Source organism: Rhamphochromis longiceps, linkage group LG13 (assembly GCF_057381845.1).
Source record: "Rhamphochromis longiceps isolate RC_006_pf linkage group LG13, R_longiceps_female_GT1.1, whole genome shotgun sequence".
Taxonomy (NCBI): domain Eukaryota; kingdom Metazoa; phylum Chordata; class Actinopteri; order Cichliformes; family Cichlidae; genus Rhamphochromis; species Rhamphochromis longiceps.
In genome coordinates, this window is record NC_140569.1 from 9,704,017 (window position 1) to 9,717,368 (window position 13,352).

General features: G+C 39.0%; 2 protein-coding genes across 3 annotated transcripts in view; both read left to right on the plus strand.

The window, feature by feature from the left end:
* Positions 1 to 13,352, plus strand: part of LOC146655355 (uncharacterized) — a 330,938-nt gene that overhangs the window by 253,534 nt on the left and 64,052 nt on the right. The window lies entirely within an intron of this gene.
* The window catches only part of mrps5 (mitochondrial ribosomal protein S5), a 31,340-nt gene that overhangs the window by 1,091 nt on the left and 16,897 nt on the right, over positions 1 to 13,352 (plus strand). The window contains exons 2-6 of the mRNA XM_085427984.1: positions 564 to 716; positions 5,150 to 5,275; positions 5,807 to 5,920; positions 6,368 to 6,487; positions 9,498 to 9,532. Coding sequence (XP_085284110.1) covers positions 564 to 716; positions 5,150 to 5,275; positions 5,807 to 5,920; positions 6,368 to 6,487; positions 9,498 to 9,532 — 548 coding nt within the window. The remainder of the gene's footprint in view (positions 1 to 563; positions 717 to 5,149; positions 5,276 to 5,806; positions 5,921 to 6,367; positions 6,488 to 9,497; positions 9,533 to 13,352) is intronic.

The following is a 13,352-nucleotide window of genomic DNA, read 5'->3' on the forward strand; positions in this document are numbered from 1 at the left end:
TGCTTACAGTTCACCTTTTCCGCCGTGCGACTGCATCGGTTACACCTTTTGCTCTTACTGTTATATGGCATTTAACTAGCAAGTGCTCCAAAGATGCTTGAGTTGAGTGTTGAGTATTTGTTGTGTGCCTTCATAACCTGATTGTGCTCAATGGTCCGCTTTTGCCACGAGTGGCAGAACATGTCTGCTGTTTTCACTTTCAGCAGAAACAGTTGTCTCGTATGTTTGTAAAGTATTGTGTTTTGCTGAAGTAGCTCCCTTTTTACTAAAAAATTGTGGAGGCTGATGATCTAAGATATGCCTGGACTTGTGACTTTGCTGTGTATGCTAGGGAAGTAAACCCTTAGCATCATATTTTTTATATCATGTGAAAATGTACCTAGTGAAATTCTACAACAACTTGGTGGTTTATATATCCTCATTTAATGTATTCTCTTTGGTTATTAGCCCAGCTGTTGACTTGAGTGGACATACTTTCATGACTTTATCTTTGCATGTTGTCATCATGAAAGTAATGCAGTTTTAATAAGATCTGCCTTTTCTTTGGTGTCTTTGGTCTACAGGTGCAGCATCTCTCCGTGCTGTAGGAGGAGTTGTACAGGCGTCTCTCTTGGCAAGTCGAGCCTCAGCTGCGTCTCTGCAAAGACACCCTGCACTTTCACCGCTCCCTCCAACAACATCGCAGCAAACAAGACACGGCAGCTTCTTCAACAAGCGTAAGTTTATGAAATTATGATTTTGAAAACTCTTCTCTCCAGCCATCATCCTCCCACTATAATATTAAAAGTACACCATAGCATGACTTGCAAAAGCATAGCTGTTTAGAATGTTTTAAGTTGTCTCCTTATATAACACAGGTTATAACAGGGATGGCCCTGAGTTTCAAAACTTATCAACTACTCCATTTCAAAAATGAAAACAGTAGCAAAGCACAAGTATAACAAATCCCAAAACAACAAAAATGAAAAACACAACAGTTCATAAAATGTATTTTCCTCAAGTGTTGTGAATTAATTGGATCAGTGGAACATATTAACATTATTAACACTTACTCATGGTCAGTCTGAATGGGAGAAAATCTCAGCAGTGACGTTCTTCAGGCTTTGCTTAAAGCCTGTACAACAATCGAGACAGTTACAGGTGATTTCTTGAAACCAAATGTTAATGGCTGTAGGGCTGGGCCATATCATACCGTTCACGGTAATACCGGTATAATGTTGGGCAACGACAAGAAAATGAAATATCGCGATAGAATGTGGGTAAAACGCGCATACGCAGTGCCTGTGTTTACATACGCACATGGCTGCAACGCAGAATGAGAAGAGCGAAAGTGGATCGTTAAATGAAGCGGATGAACCAGAATGGGTTTGTAATAATGCTGCAGCTTCAGTGGTGTGGAACTAGTTTAGCTTTCGTCCGTCAGATACACAACAAAGCACTATTTTTGGTAGAGCATGCTAGCGGACCATCGTTATTACTGTGTTGTTTGATTTTAAGTGTGCCGTATTTTCCAATCCTTTGATTTTTCTGAAAATCGACAGTGCCCCTTATAATCCGGTGTGCCTTATATATTAATTCTGGTTTTGTTTACTGACCTCGAAACGATTTTATGTCGTACACGGCGCTCGAAAATCTGTCCAATGTTTTAGTACGACTTTGCTAAGCTACGAACCTGCACCACTTGATGGCTTGTCGGAGCATTACGGCTATATTAGGCAGGAGCCTCGCGGAGTGATACGTACTGTGCTTCAACATAATATTACCGTATTGCGTGTGTATAACCTCTTTTTCAGTTTTGTGGATATTATACATGGTTATGCTGAGGATATGTCGGCCAATTTCCACTGGAAATGCCTTTTGGTTAAACTGTCAGCGAGGAATTTGCATTTGCACTGTTAAATTTTTATATAACTTTAATGCACATAAAAAAAACAGCTCCTTGTTTAAGTGAAAATACATTGATGGGTTTTTTTGCCCTAATAAAATTGTGGAGTTGTAAAGTATTTTGTCTAGAGATGGACCGATCCGATATTACGTATCGGTATCGGTCCGATACTGACCTAAATTACTGGATCGGATATCGGAGAAAAATAAAAAATGTAATCCGATCCATTAAATATCACGAAAGCACCTCACAAAACTTGCAACACGCCGTAACTCGCCTCAGAACGTTAGCACGTCGGAGCAGTATGCATCACGTGATAGAGCGGCTGTGGCATGCAGGACCTGTCGGTGGTCTGGATAGCATTTGGAGCTTCGCTAGCAACCCGGCATTTCATCTCCGACAAAGTTATCCCGAGAGAAGTAAAGCAAGTGTTTATGTCCATCTCTGAATGTTTGTAAAGCATTCCTGCGTTAAGCTTAACAAATGATATATGGAGCGACTGCCTCTTCTTGCTGCTACTTCAATCATGAAACTGCTTAATGATCAGCTGATCGGCTTTTCTGTCGCGAGTCCGTCTCTCATGTTTGTTTTTGGCCCACTTTGCACCAGAAAGAGGAAACCAGTGGATAAACAACAGCAGCACGTTTAAGCTTGATAAGCTGTTGTTAGAATTTATTTAATATTACTTTCTACACCAGGATCTTTTTCTACGTAGCTGACGCTGGTAACTGTGCAGGGGCGGATCTAGCAAAGTTTAGCCAGGGGGGCCGATAGGGCATGAACAGGGAAAAGGGGGCACAAAGACATACTTTTCTTTCTTATTCTCATTTAAAATGTCTAGCTTTTAATAAATAATTATCTGACACCCAAAGTTTTAATTTGATGTAAAATGAATAGAAGTCCATTACTGTATATAGTAACTATTAAGTCTAATATATATACCCTAGTAAGCTATAGTACTTTTTCCTTTGGGAAGGTACCATCTGTGCAGTCTGCAATTTTGTTGAAGAAAGATGTTGAATCTATTTAATATTTCTTGAAAAAGAATTGATTTCTGTGCATTTTTTTTCACACTGCATCAAATTAAGGTTGATTACGTCAATTAAGCATCATGAGGTGGCGCGTGAGGGGTGGTTGCTGGGAGTTGGAACCCTATTAGTTTGGTTGCTTAATATTTACGCTAAGTACTCTTTAAAATACCAGAATAGGGAGGATGGTGTAGGTTTAAGTTTATTAGATTGATCAGTATTGCTGAACTATGAAATATTTTTTTTGCATACAGGTATAACAGAATAGCTTTAGTGTAGTTGTGGTTTTAAACTTGAGTATGAACTTATACAAAATGCAGCAAGATATTTAAAAAAACAGTTTTGTTGATTAAAAAACACTATATCGGATTCATATCGGTATCGGCAGATATCCAAATTTATGATATCGGTATCGGACATAAAAAAGTGGTATCGTGCCATCTCTAATTTTGTCTAGTGTCAATTACATCGTCAGTTATATCGTTATCGCAAATTTTCAAATGTATATCGTGATAAATATTTTTGGTCATATCGCCCTGCTCTAAATGGGTGCATATTATTATAGTGTCCGGATTCATCTGGCCATGTTCAAAGGGATGTTCTCACTGGTAAATGCACGTTAGCAGAGCTTGTTTGGAATTCATGTCAGGACTGATGACAGTGTTTGAAGTGGGCATATATGAAGCTGTCAAAACATCTCTTTTTATCTCCTGCTTTCTCTGCCATGCTTCATCACCCGCTTCATAACTACTCCTTTTTTCAGTCTTAATCATTTACAGTCAATGCCTCAGCATTTCTCGTGTAATTAAGAAAATGTTGTGCCTGTCAACACGTCACACTTTCAGTTTGAATTGTGATTACATGAAAAACACACTGTCAAACAGCCTGTCGCGTTACATTGACTCTGTCCCTGGCTTGTATTTCTCCAGGAAGACTCTTTAAGTATTCGCTTATAAATATTTAATTGGGCTATTTAACTTTTTATTGTGCATGTTGCTTACTGATTTTCAGATATGTCTGAATCAGTGGATGTACTGCAGATCCTTACTTGGGCCTTTGGTGATGAATTACCACTTTACAGTGATTGCTGTATAGCCACTGCAAATTTATTAGCTTTTAGTTACGGTCCCTGGTGCTCCCTTATGTCACTTACTGAACATCCTTATTTGTGGCTTTTAAAGGGGCAAGGCTCCAAGCATTCTCACATTACATTAGTTAGATCTTACATTGTGAGATTACTGTTTAACATTTTTATTTGTCAGCTCTGAGAGGACGGACCCAAATTCTGAAATGTTTATGATCTTTTGACTCTTAAGTGTTTTGACTTGGTGAGTTGAGCGAAAGTCAAGGTGAAGGTGTGGCAGATGAGTAGTTAAATCTACTCTGCTGGCAGCATTTTTCCTGCTAGCAGAAGAGACACTTGTTTTAATAAGACTGTTTCAGGTGTGTCTTATATTTTAATCTGTTTCAAATTGTTGTCACTGCTAACAGTCCTCTGGTATTAGCTCACTCAGTGAGGTGCTGAAAATAACTATCGTCTTGTTTTGTCTGTCCAACAATTACAGGAAGCCCCAAATACAAATTTACCCCAATGTGAGACCAAGAAAAGCAGTGAATTCTCACATTTGAAAACGTATTTAATATTTTCATTTTTTAATCAAAAGTCATTTAAGTGATTTATCAGCTGTCAAATACTAATCATTTAGTTTTATCTTTCGTGTATGAATTGTTTTAGGTCTCAAGTAATCAGAAAAACAAATCTGTCATTTACTGACAGTGAAATTCTAAAACCTTTAATGCATTTGGAGAAAAAGGCTAGTTTCATACAGCTAATCTGTAGAAAACAAACATTTAAAGCCTTTTTTACATTTTCATGTAAGAAAAATAAAACTTTTAAATATGTGAACCATAAAAGATGTTGAGAAAAGACCTTGATAAGAGTGATAAGAACTAAACAAAGGTAAAATCACAGACAGTCTGAAAGATGGTTGTAACTACCGGGACTTTAACCATTGGTTTCTGAAGTCTCTAGATTTTCACCACCATGTTAGTCATAAAAAGACAGATGTGACAAGAGGTGTGGCTTGGACTGTGAAACCGCTTCTTCACTGCCTAACGGCTTGTCAGTCATAACTCAATAACCATCCACAACCATAGATAACCTTTATTCTCAAACATGGTATGACCATTTTTGTTTAATGTGTGTGTGTTTAACTGTGAGTGTGTGTGTTTACAGTAACGGCTGAAGAGCTATGGAGAGGTGTGTTGGCTGAGTCCGGTGCTGGAGCAAGAAAGGGTCGAGGGAAGCGTACCAATCGCAAACTAAGGAGAGATCTGAACCGAGGACAGACCATTGGAGAGGGTGAGACTTCCACTGCGTGCCTTTCTTTAATTCACTTCTTGACAGAAGAGTAAAGCTGGTAAAACACAGAAAATCTAATTCCTATAATTTTCTCTTTAAATAATACAATTGAATTGTCTAAATGATTTCCTTTGTTCTGAAGTGCATAAATTTCTCCTGCTCAGCTGTTAACACAAGCGCTGCCAATCACACACTGACACTCACGCTGAAGCTAAGAAGCAGCTGATGAGGATGACAAACTAGAATATTCATTACTTAGTGTTAAATTATTAATGCTCTGCAAGAGAGCATCCATCATTTTGGAATCCCGCAGAGCTCTCTCAGGTATGGAAGATAATGGGAACAACTATTTTCACTCGGTGTCCACAGCTGTCAACAGCTGTTTTTATCCACACACTGCAAGTATCATGGCCTTAGATCCATATATACAAAGAAAATACAAATGTTTGCAAAATAATTAGTACTAATTTCTCTTCCTCTCATTCTTTATTCCTGTAATTGATTTCCTTTTTTTCTCTTTTTAACCTCCAGGTCGTGGCGGTTTTCTGTGGCCTGGACTCAACAGTCCAGTGTTGAAGGATGGCGCTTTGCAGAGCATGAGTCGAAGAGGCGAAGCTGAGCAGCAGGAGGTTCAAGCTGAACTAGGTGAAGACACACAAATATCCCATCACATGTCACTGTTATCTGCGCAGAAGCACAAAATGATCACAAACCTGTGCAACTTTATGAATGCACTGACATTTTGCCAGCTATGTTATCCAATATCACAGCTGTCCATCAGTTGTCAGCTTATATTCCGCTTCTGAGCGTTAGAAAAGCCAAAGAAAAATCATTTTTCTGGAAAAATAAATTAACTTTTCACGAGCCACCAAGAAGGAGCGGTGGGGGTAAATGAGGTCTTAATCTTGAAAAACAAGCGCCACTGTTGGGACATAGAAGCCGCTAATTTGTCTCCACTGTGATCTCATTTGTTAATAGTAATTACACAGTTAATTTGACATTGACAGATAGCACCTTTGATGTTTATCGTGTTGTGCTCCTTGTAGTCAGCTGTGACCTCTGCAAAAATTCGTCTGTTGTGTTTTTCTGCAGTGCGTCAGAGGGATGAGTGGGAGAGAAGGAGGAAGATGAAGGTGAAGAGGGAGAGAGGTTGGACAGGAAACTCCTGGGGGGGAATCAGCCTGGGGCCGCCTGACCCTGGACCCAATGGAGGTAAATCATACCTAAATGCTCACAAAGTCTTGCTGTTATACCGTTACACTGTTAAAATTAATCAACTATGCTCAAAAAGTATTTCAACCGGAAAACCTTTTGTCATCTTAATAATGCTATATAGAGCTATTTATCACTTTGACTCTCAGGTCAATCTGTTGACAGCAAAGGAGAGGTCAGAGGTCAATGATATTTGAAATCGTCCCACAGTACTGTAGTTAATTATGTAGATATAGTTTTAAGGCTTTTTGTCAATTTTCAACTCTAAATCATTAAGTTGTAGACCGTGGTGGATGCAAGCCAAATTTTAATGGATTTTTAATATGACCCCACTCATTGCTCTACACCCATACAAAGTTTTATCAGAACCTTTCGAACTACTGCGTTTACAAGTAAAATGAGCCGTAAATGCTTTCAAAAACATGACCTACTTGGTTTAGGTAACAGTGTCCTTCAATTTGCTCCTTGTTGTATTTACAACAGTCTTTAGTGAATCCAGAAAAGTAGCAGAACAAAATACAACCAGCTTGAGCTGACCGTCACAGTGCAGACATCTCCACCTCACTCTCATGGAGTAACAAGAGTCTAGATCATGACACAGCAGGTCTCAGAGGGGCACCTCACTTAGATATACACTGAAAGACACAGCGAGACGTTATGATGACTATAGTGATGGAGAGAGATGAGGTGGATGAAGCAATACAAGTGTAATAAGAGGCATGCTGGGTGTGTATGTGTGCGATAGAGAGAGAGCAGAAGGAGGTCAGCATGGGGGCTCACTGCTAGAGATGAAAATGAGAATTTGACAAAAGTGTCAAATGGGACAATTTCCTAATTTAGAAAGACATCCCTCTCTTTTTTGCTCTCTGTGGCTTTCCTGTTCACTCTTTGTCTTTTTACCCCAGATTTCTTTTCCTATTCCCATTCCTCATGTCTTCCAGTCATTTCTCAATTCATTATTTTCTCTCTTCCATTTCCTTTTCCATCACCCTCTCGGCTTCTCTCGTTCCTCCCACGCTGTTTGCCTTTTCCCCCCTGTTCCTGTACAAGAAACCCAAATGACCACACTGTTACTTTGCAATGAACCATGCAGGGCTGTTGGTCCATCACACCTTGAATGGAATGTCTTATAACCACAGCCTTAAAACTCAATTTACAGCACACCACAGCTGTAACCTGTAACCTGATGTGCCACTTCCCAGAAATGTGACTACAAATCACAGTCATGTGGACCATGACAGCAATGATAGGTCCTTATAATTGGTTGGGACAAGGATAAAGTCTCTGTGAAGCAAAATGTAACAGACTGTAACTGTATGTAGCTTGTTCAGAATGCTAACACAAGCACCAGTATTTTCATCACATTTTCTTGGTATAAAGTTTGTATATGAAACTTGTTATTTTTAATTCTTTTTACAGATCCAGATGTCAGTCTCCTGACACATTTTTGCCTAGGATTCTGTTGTTTTTGTTGTTGCACATTATCTCCCGAATCAGTTGCCTCTCTGGTGCTTTTTGAACTAAAGGAAAAGTGATTATTGTAACGTTTACATTATTTTTATGTAGACTTGGTACCGACTTCGGAGTTATCCTACTAGAAAGAAATCGCATAATGAGTGTCATGAATTGCCGATAGCTTTAAAACATCCTATTGTGATTGTTCTTGAAACAAATTTGCTTTTGCTGATCATTTAGTGGGTTTAAAATCCATCTCCAACCCCTTTTACAGTGGAGCCCATAAGACTTTAATTATTGACAACTAATGATCAATTAAAACTTATGAAAGGTAATTTAAAATCTTTCACACAAAGTTTGGTCAATATATTCCACAGTGACTGTTGATGTATTCTTGCTAGAAACATAAATGCACTCTTATTTAATAGAAATAAACTAATTTTGTGGAGATTTTTAAACCAAAGAACTCAGTGACAGGATAATTCAAAAAGTAAACCGCTGATGAAAGTTGGGAAAACAAATATATTTATATCTTTTGTATGAATGTCTTAAGTTTGTATCTTATCCTGTGTCTGTGATCATCTGATTTTATTTGCTTCACGAGTGATTAACAAAAAATCCAAAATCATTGGAAAATGAATCTTTTTCACTGGCCATACGATGTACATGTGTCATGCATCATAGTCCAATGATCAAAAACTATTTTTAGAGTAAAAACTTAATATGATAATGTAACCAGCTGTTCGGCCAAATGCCGGTGCATATAGAGAGCTTTGCTCTGAAGCCCGTAGTGTTGGGCTCCTGCCCAGTCAACTCTTCATCTGAAACTCTGAGGAACACTGTTGGCTAATTCCGGCTGATTCACTGATGAAGCAGCTAGCCTCCTGTTCCCAGCCTCATTATATCTTTAAACATTAGTCTTTGCTGGAGTTGAGCTTGTTTACCTCGAACCACAAAGGATGAGGGAACAAGATTCTGCTTGGTTCACATCCTCCTTAGTTTTATATCTCTCTTCCCTTTGCACTTGCCTCTATGCTAACAAGCCCTCTCACACCTTGACATACACACCTTCCCCCCTGCATGCCCGAACACCTTCTTTCACGCGCTGTCCTGACGTTGTTGTTCTCGCGCTTCCAAGGATACACTCGGGGTTTGGTGAATGTGATGTGAAGGGAGCTGGAAATTGATTACTTCTCTCTGATCAGCTTTGGTCTCCTACAGATGTTGGGTCAATATACCAGCTGTGGTGGGGGTGTGTGTGCGTGTGTGTGTCCTCCCCTTGGAGCCTTTGAGTCAGCTCTCCTTTGTTTGTTGTTAATTGGTTAGAAGTGAACGGGGTGCATTTGGGAGAGTAACATCCTTCAAAGGTCACTGACAATGAAAAGTGCAGACCCGTTACGCTGCTGCAAGGGCTTCTGGGTATTTGTTACGCTCGCCTGGTTAATCGGTTTATAGTGTATGTGTGTACGGATGTGTGCGCTTAAATGCATTTGCGTGTTAAAGCTTTGTTATCTGAACTTCTTTCTTTCTTTGTCTTTCTTTCCTCTGTCCACAGAAACCTACGAGGATTTCGATTCACGTGTCATCGAGGTTAGTGTCTCTTGTCCCTTTCTGTTTACTGAACGACACACTCTACAACGTTTTCGACAATGTTGATTAACAGTTGCGTTTAAATTGTTTCAAAAATGTAAAAAAGGCTGTATTGTTAATAAATGAGGATGATCCCTTGTGCAGCATTGTCATCAAATTAACAGTTTTCATCAAGAGAATACGTTTTTGACGGTTTAATTGTTTCACTTCATTTTAATTGCTGGTTTATTACCCCAACCAAGTTAATAAGAACCGTTTCATCTCTCTGCATTAGCTGACTGGACAAAATACAGCTGTACTGATAGCCCCCAGACTCCTAGGAACTTCTAGCTTATTTTGTTTTATGTGTCATTTTCTAAATAAATCTGACTGTACATTAAAATATTGCAGAAAGCCTCAAAGGGAGCAAACAGTTTTCAAGTATTTCAAAGCAGTGGAAAATCCAGTGTGGTGTGTACACATGGATGGTGATAGGGGCAAATTTGCTGAGCAAGGGTAGCTCCATTTGAGAACTAAGCAGCAGCATTTGAGCAGTTGGACTGGTTTAGCACTCCCTGAAGTCAAATAGTGTAATATCTAGGTCACGTTTGCTTCATGTATGAAACCAAGCATACAATTAGCCCTAAAGCAAAGCTGTTCATTCAAGAGTTTGGTGGATATAATTGCAGTTTTTTTTTCTTTTAGAATTTCACACAGTATGCAGTTTATTAAGATCACAATTGACCCTTAAAATCCTGAAGACCATTGGAGGTTTTTAGTATTCCTGAAACTGTCTTGCAGTGTAACTTTTATGCTGTCAATATAAGGCAGGGGTGGGGCAACCCCAGGCCTCGAGGGCCGGTGTCCTGCAAGTTTTAGATGTGTCCTTGATCCAACACAGCTGATTTAAATGGCTAAGTAACCTCCTCAACATGTCTTGAAGTTCTCCAGAGGCCTGGTAATGAACTAATCATTTGATTCAGGTGTGTTGACCCAGGGTGAGATCTAAAACCTGCAGGACACTGGCCCTTGAGGCCTGGAGTTCCCCACTCCTGATTTAAGGGATATTTTAATTGTAAAAAAGCTCAGTCTCTCCTAGTTAAGTTATGTAATGACTACTTTTTGAAAATAACAGTAAGCTGGATAAAGAAGAAAATTTGGTCATTTTAGTTTGACCTGACGATGTCACATGCGTCAGTGGAGACATAATAACAAAGAAGAGAGTTACCATCACACTAATGATGGCACTGCGGCTGGATGTCAGGTTCAGATTAGAGCAGCGTTGTTTTTGATATCAGACGGTTTTGATTGTAGTTTCTCGCCAAAAGAATGTCTATGAGACTGTTGACGATTAGGAATTGCCCTTTAGGCAGTCATTAACTAGACTGTAGAAGCTGAACTGGACAAGAAAAAGGTAAGACTAGTACCATTTTGTGTCATTTGTCCCATGATAAGAGAACTGTGGAAGGAATGAAGTTGTAATATAATCAGTTGCCTTTTCATTACTGGTATGACATTTTCAGGCCAAATTTTCCAACCGTTGAAGTCAACGATCCAATAAACAAACATTCTCCTTTAGTCTTGAGTGTTTTACCCAAGACTGGAGAAAATGAAAGTGGCACCAAGACTTCCTGAAGCTGATGCAAGCCAGAAAAGTGTTATATTGTTTCCATCCAGGTGATAAATAGTATAGGGTTGTGCAATTAATGAGCAGCATGCTAGAGATCCAGTGAACTGCCTTTATTTCAGTCCAATAATTATAGCTTGAAATTAATAAGCTGCATTTACGTCAAGGCACCTCGAGACTTGACTTCAGGATTGCTTTGCTAGAATGTTGCATTCAAATACAGTTTGTAAATTTACTGAATTGGTATTTATTATTAAGATGATAAATTACTGTGGGACCAGAATAGACAAAAGGAAAGACAAAAAGTGCATTTATGTTATTCCCCCAGTTTATTTACATGTGTTTAATTGCAGCGCGATGTGACAGTCATTACTGCATAGCATGCTACTGTCATGGGCTACTGTCTTGCTCCATGTTTTTCTGTGGGTGCACAACCTCGTACATTAAAAATGGAGCTAATGAGACACTGGTAATGTGAAGATAACAGCAACTGAGTTGAAAGAAACAGTTATGTTAACAGGGGTACAATAAAAGCTTCCTAACAAGCAGTAAAAGTGATGTAATATAGCAAGAGGCAAAGGAGTCTTTCTGTTTCAGCTTTTGTTCGTTTTATTTCACAAACTAAAGAATGAAAGAAAGAGGCAAACATGCCGTAATAAATGCATGTTTGCCTTTATTACGGTTTTAGCGTGTGGTGGCACACACGCTAAAACCCTACTAAATGCTGATGTAGCTGAAAGTACCTGCTTCACTGCTGACGAGTGGTGTAGTAAACATGGAGCAACATAGAGTTAAATGGATTAAATTGTCCTATAGCCTTATAGCATGTAGTATATCCGTCTCCACTGAGAAGATTAATAGATTTTTAAAACTTGATTACCGCTGATGCTTAAATCTGAATATTTCAGCATGAAAAATATGGCCTAATACTACATGTAACTTGTAAAAGATATGAGGATTCATGTTGAAATCTGGTGAACCTGGTAGCTAAGTGACACTTTGCACTGCAGTCGTGTGTGCTTCAGGATAAAGAAAAATTGTATTTTGAAGGCAGTGTGTGTGTGAGAGAGAGAGAAAGAAAGAGAAACAGAATAAAGCTACACTGCATAGACAGTTCATTTAGATTCTGTCTTAGTGATCCTGGAACTTACCTTAATTCAATTAGTGCTAATGGACCCTACTGAACTAATGGGGGTAACACTACAAGGTCACAGATGCAGGAAGACCCAGATGTGCAGCAGAGACGGGGGTGCACACACGTGGAATATCTGATTTTCATTGAATACCTGTTTGTCTATACCTTAAATATAAGTTATATATTTTATATACACATATGTATGATTTTTAATTTTTTGTGACTGTTTCCAGATCTATTCCATACACACATGTCATTAGAGTGTGTGTGTGTGTGTGTGTGTGTGTGTGTGTGTGTGTGTGTGTGTGTGTGTGTGTGTGTGTGTGTGTGTGTGTGTGTGTGTGTGTGTGTGTGTGTGTGTGTGTCATTGATAGTCTTCCCTACAGCTCCTGTCTGCATAAATAAAAGTGGTGTCACAGGCATTAGGCTTCCCCCTGGAAACCGATGGACGCTTTTATGGTGCCATCGCCTTCTATAAATATACCCTCTGTGCGTGTGTGCGAGAGTGTGAGCGTAAGTGTGCACCACTATAAATCCAGGCCTAATGAAATGAAAAAGGCTTACTGGAATAAAAGGCTCGTCTCCCAAGGACGATCATGCTGGCATGCCATTAGTGAATACATCCAGCAGGAGGGAGGGAAGAGGAGGGAAAGAGAAGAAGTGTAAGAGAAGGAAAAGTTATGAAAGTTATCTTGAAAGTCGAAAGGTGAGAAGAAGGGAAACAAAAGGCTGGAGCTGTGTAACATTAATAAGACTCATTAAATGTAGATAAGAATAAGTACATACTTTTGAATGTAATGGTGAAAAATTTTTAAAGTTTAAAAAAATGTATGTTTGTTATTTCACATTTTATTTTAATAATAGAATGTAGATGCATACATTCCACACATCCTTTTATTGTTATTTTAAGGTTGTTGAAATGAACTTACTCCTTGCTGTCTGACAGTATCAGCTCATTTCAGTTGATGTTTATGCCAAGAGAAATACTTAGAGATCTACTCATCTCTCCTTCAGTATCTGCTAAGTTATATCTTTGTAGGCGAGTCTTTACCTGTCACACTGTTCATACTGTCTCTTTT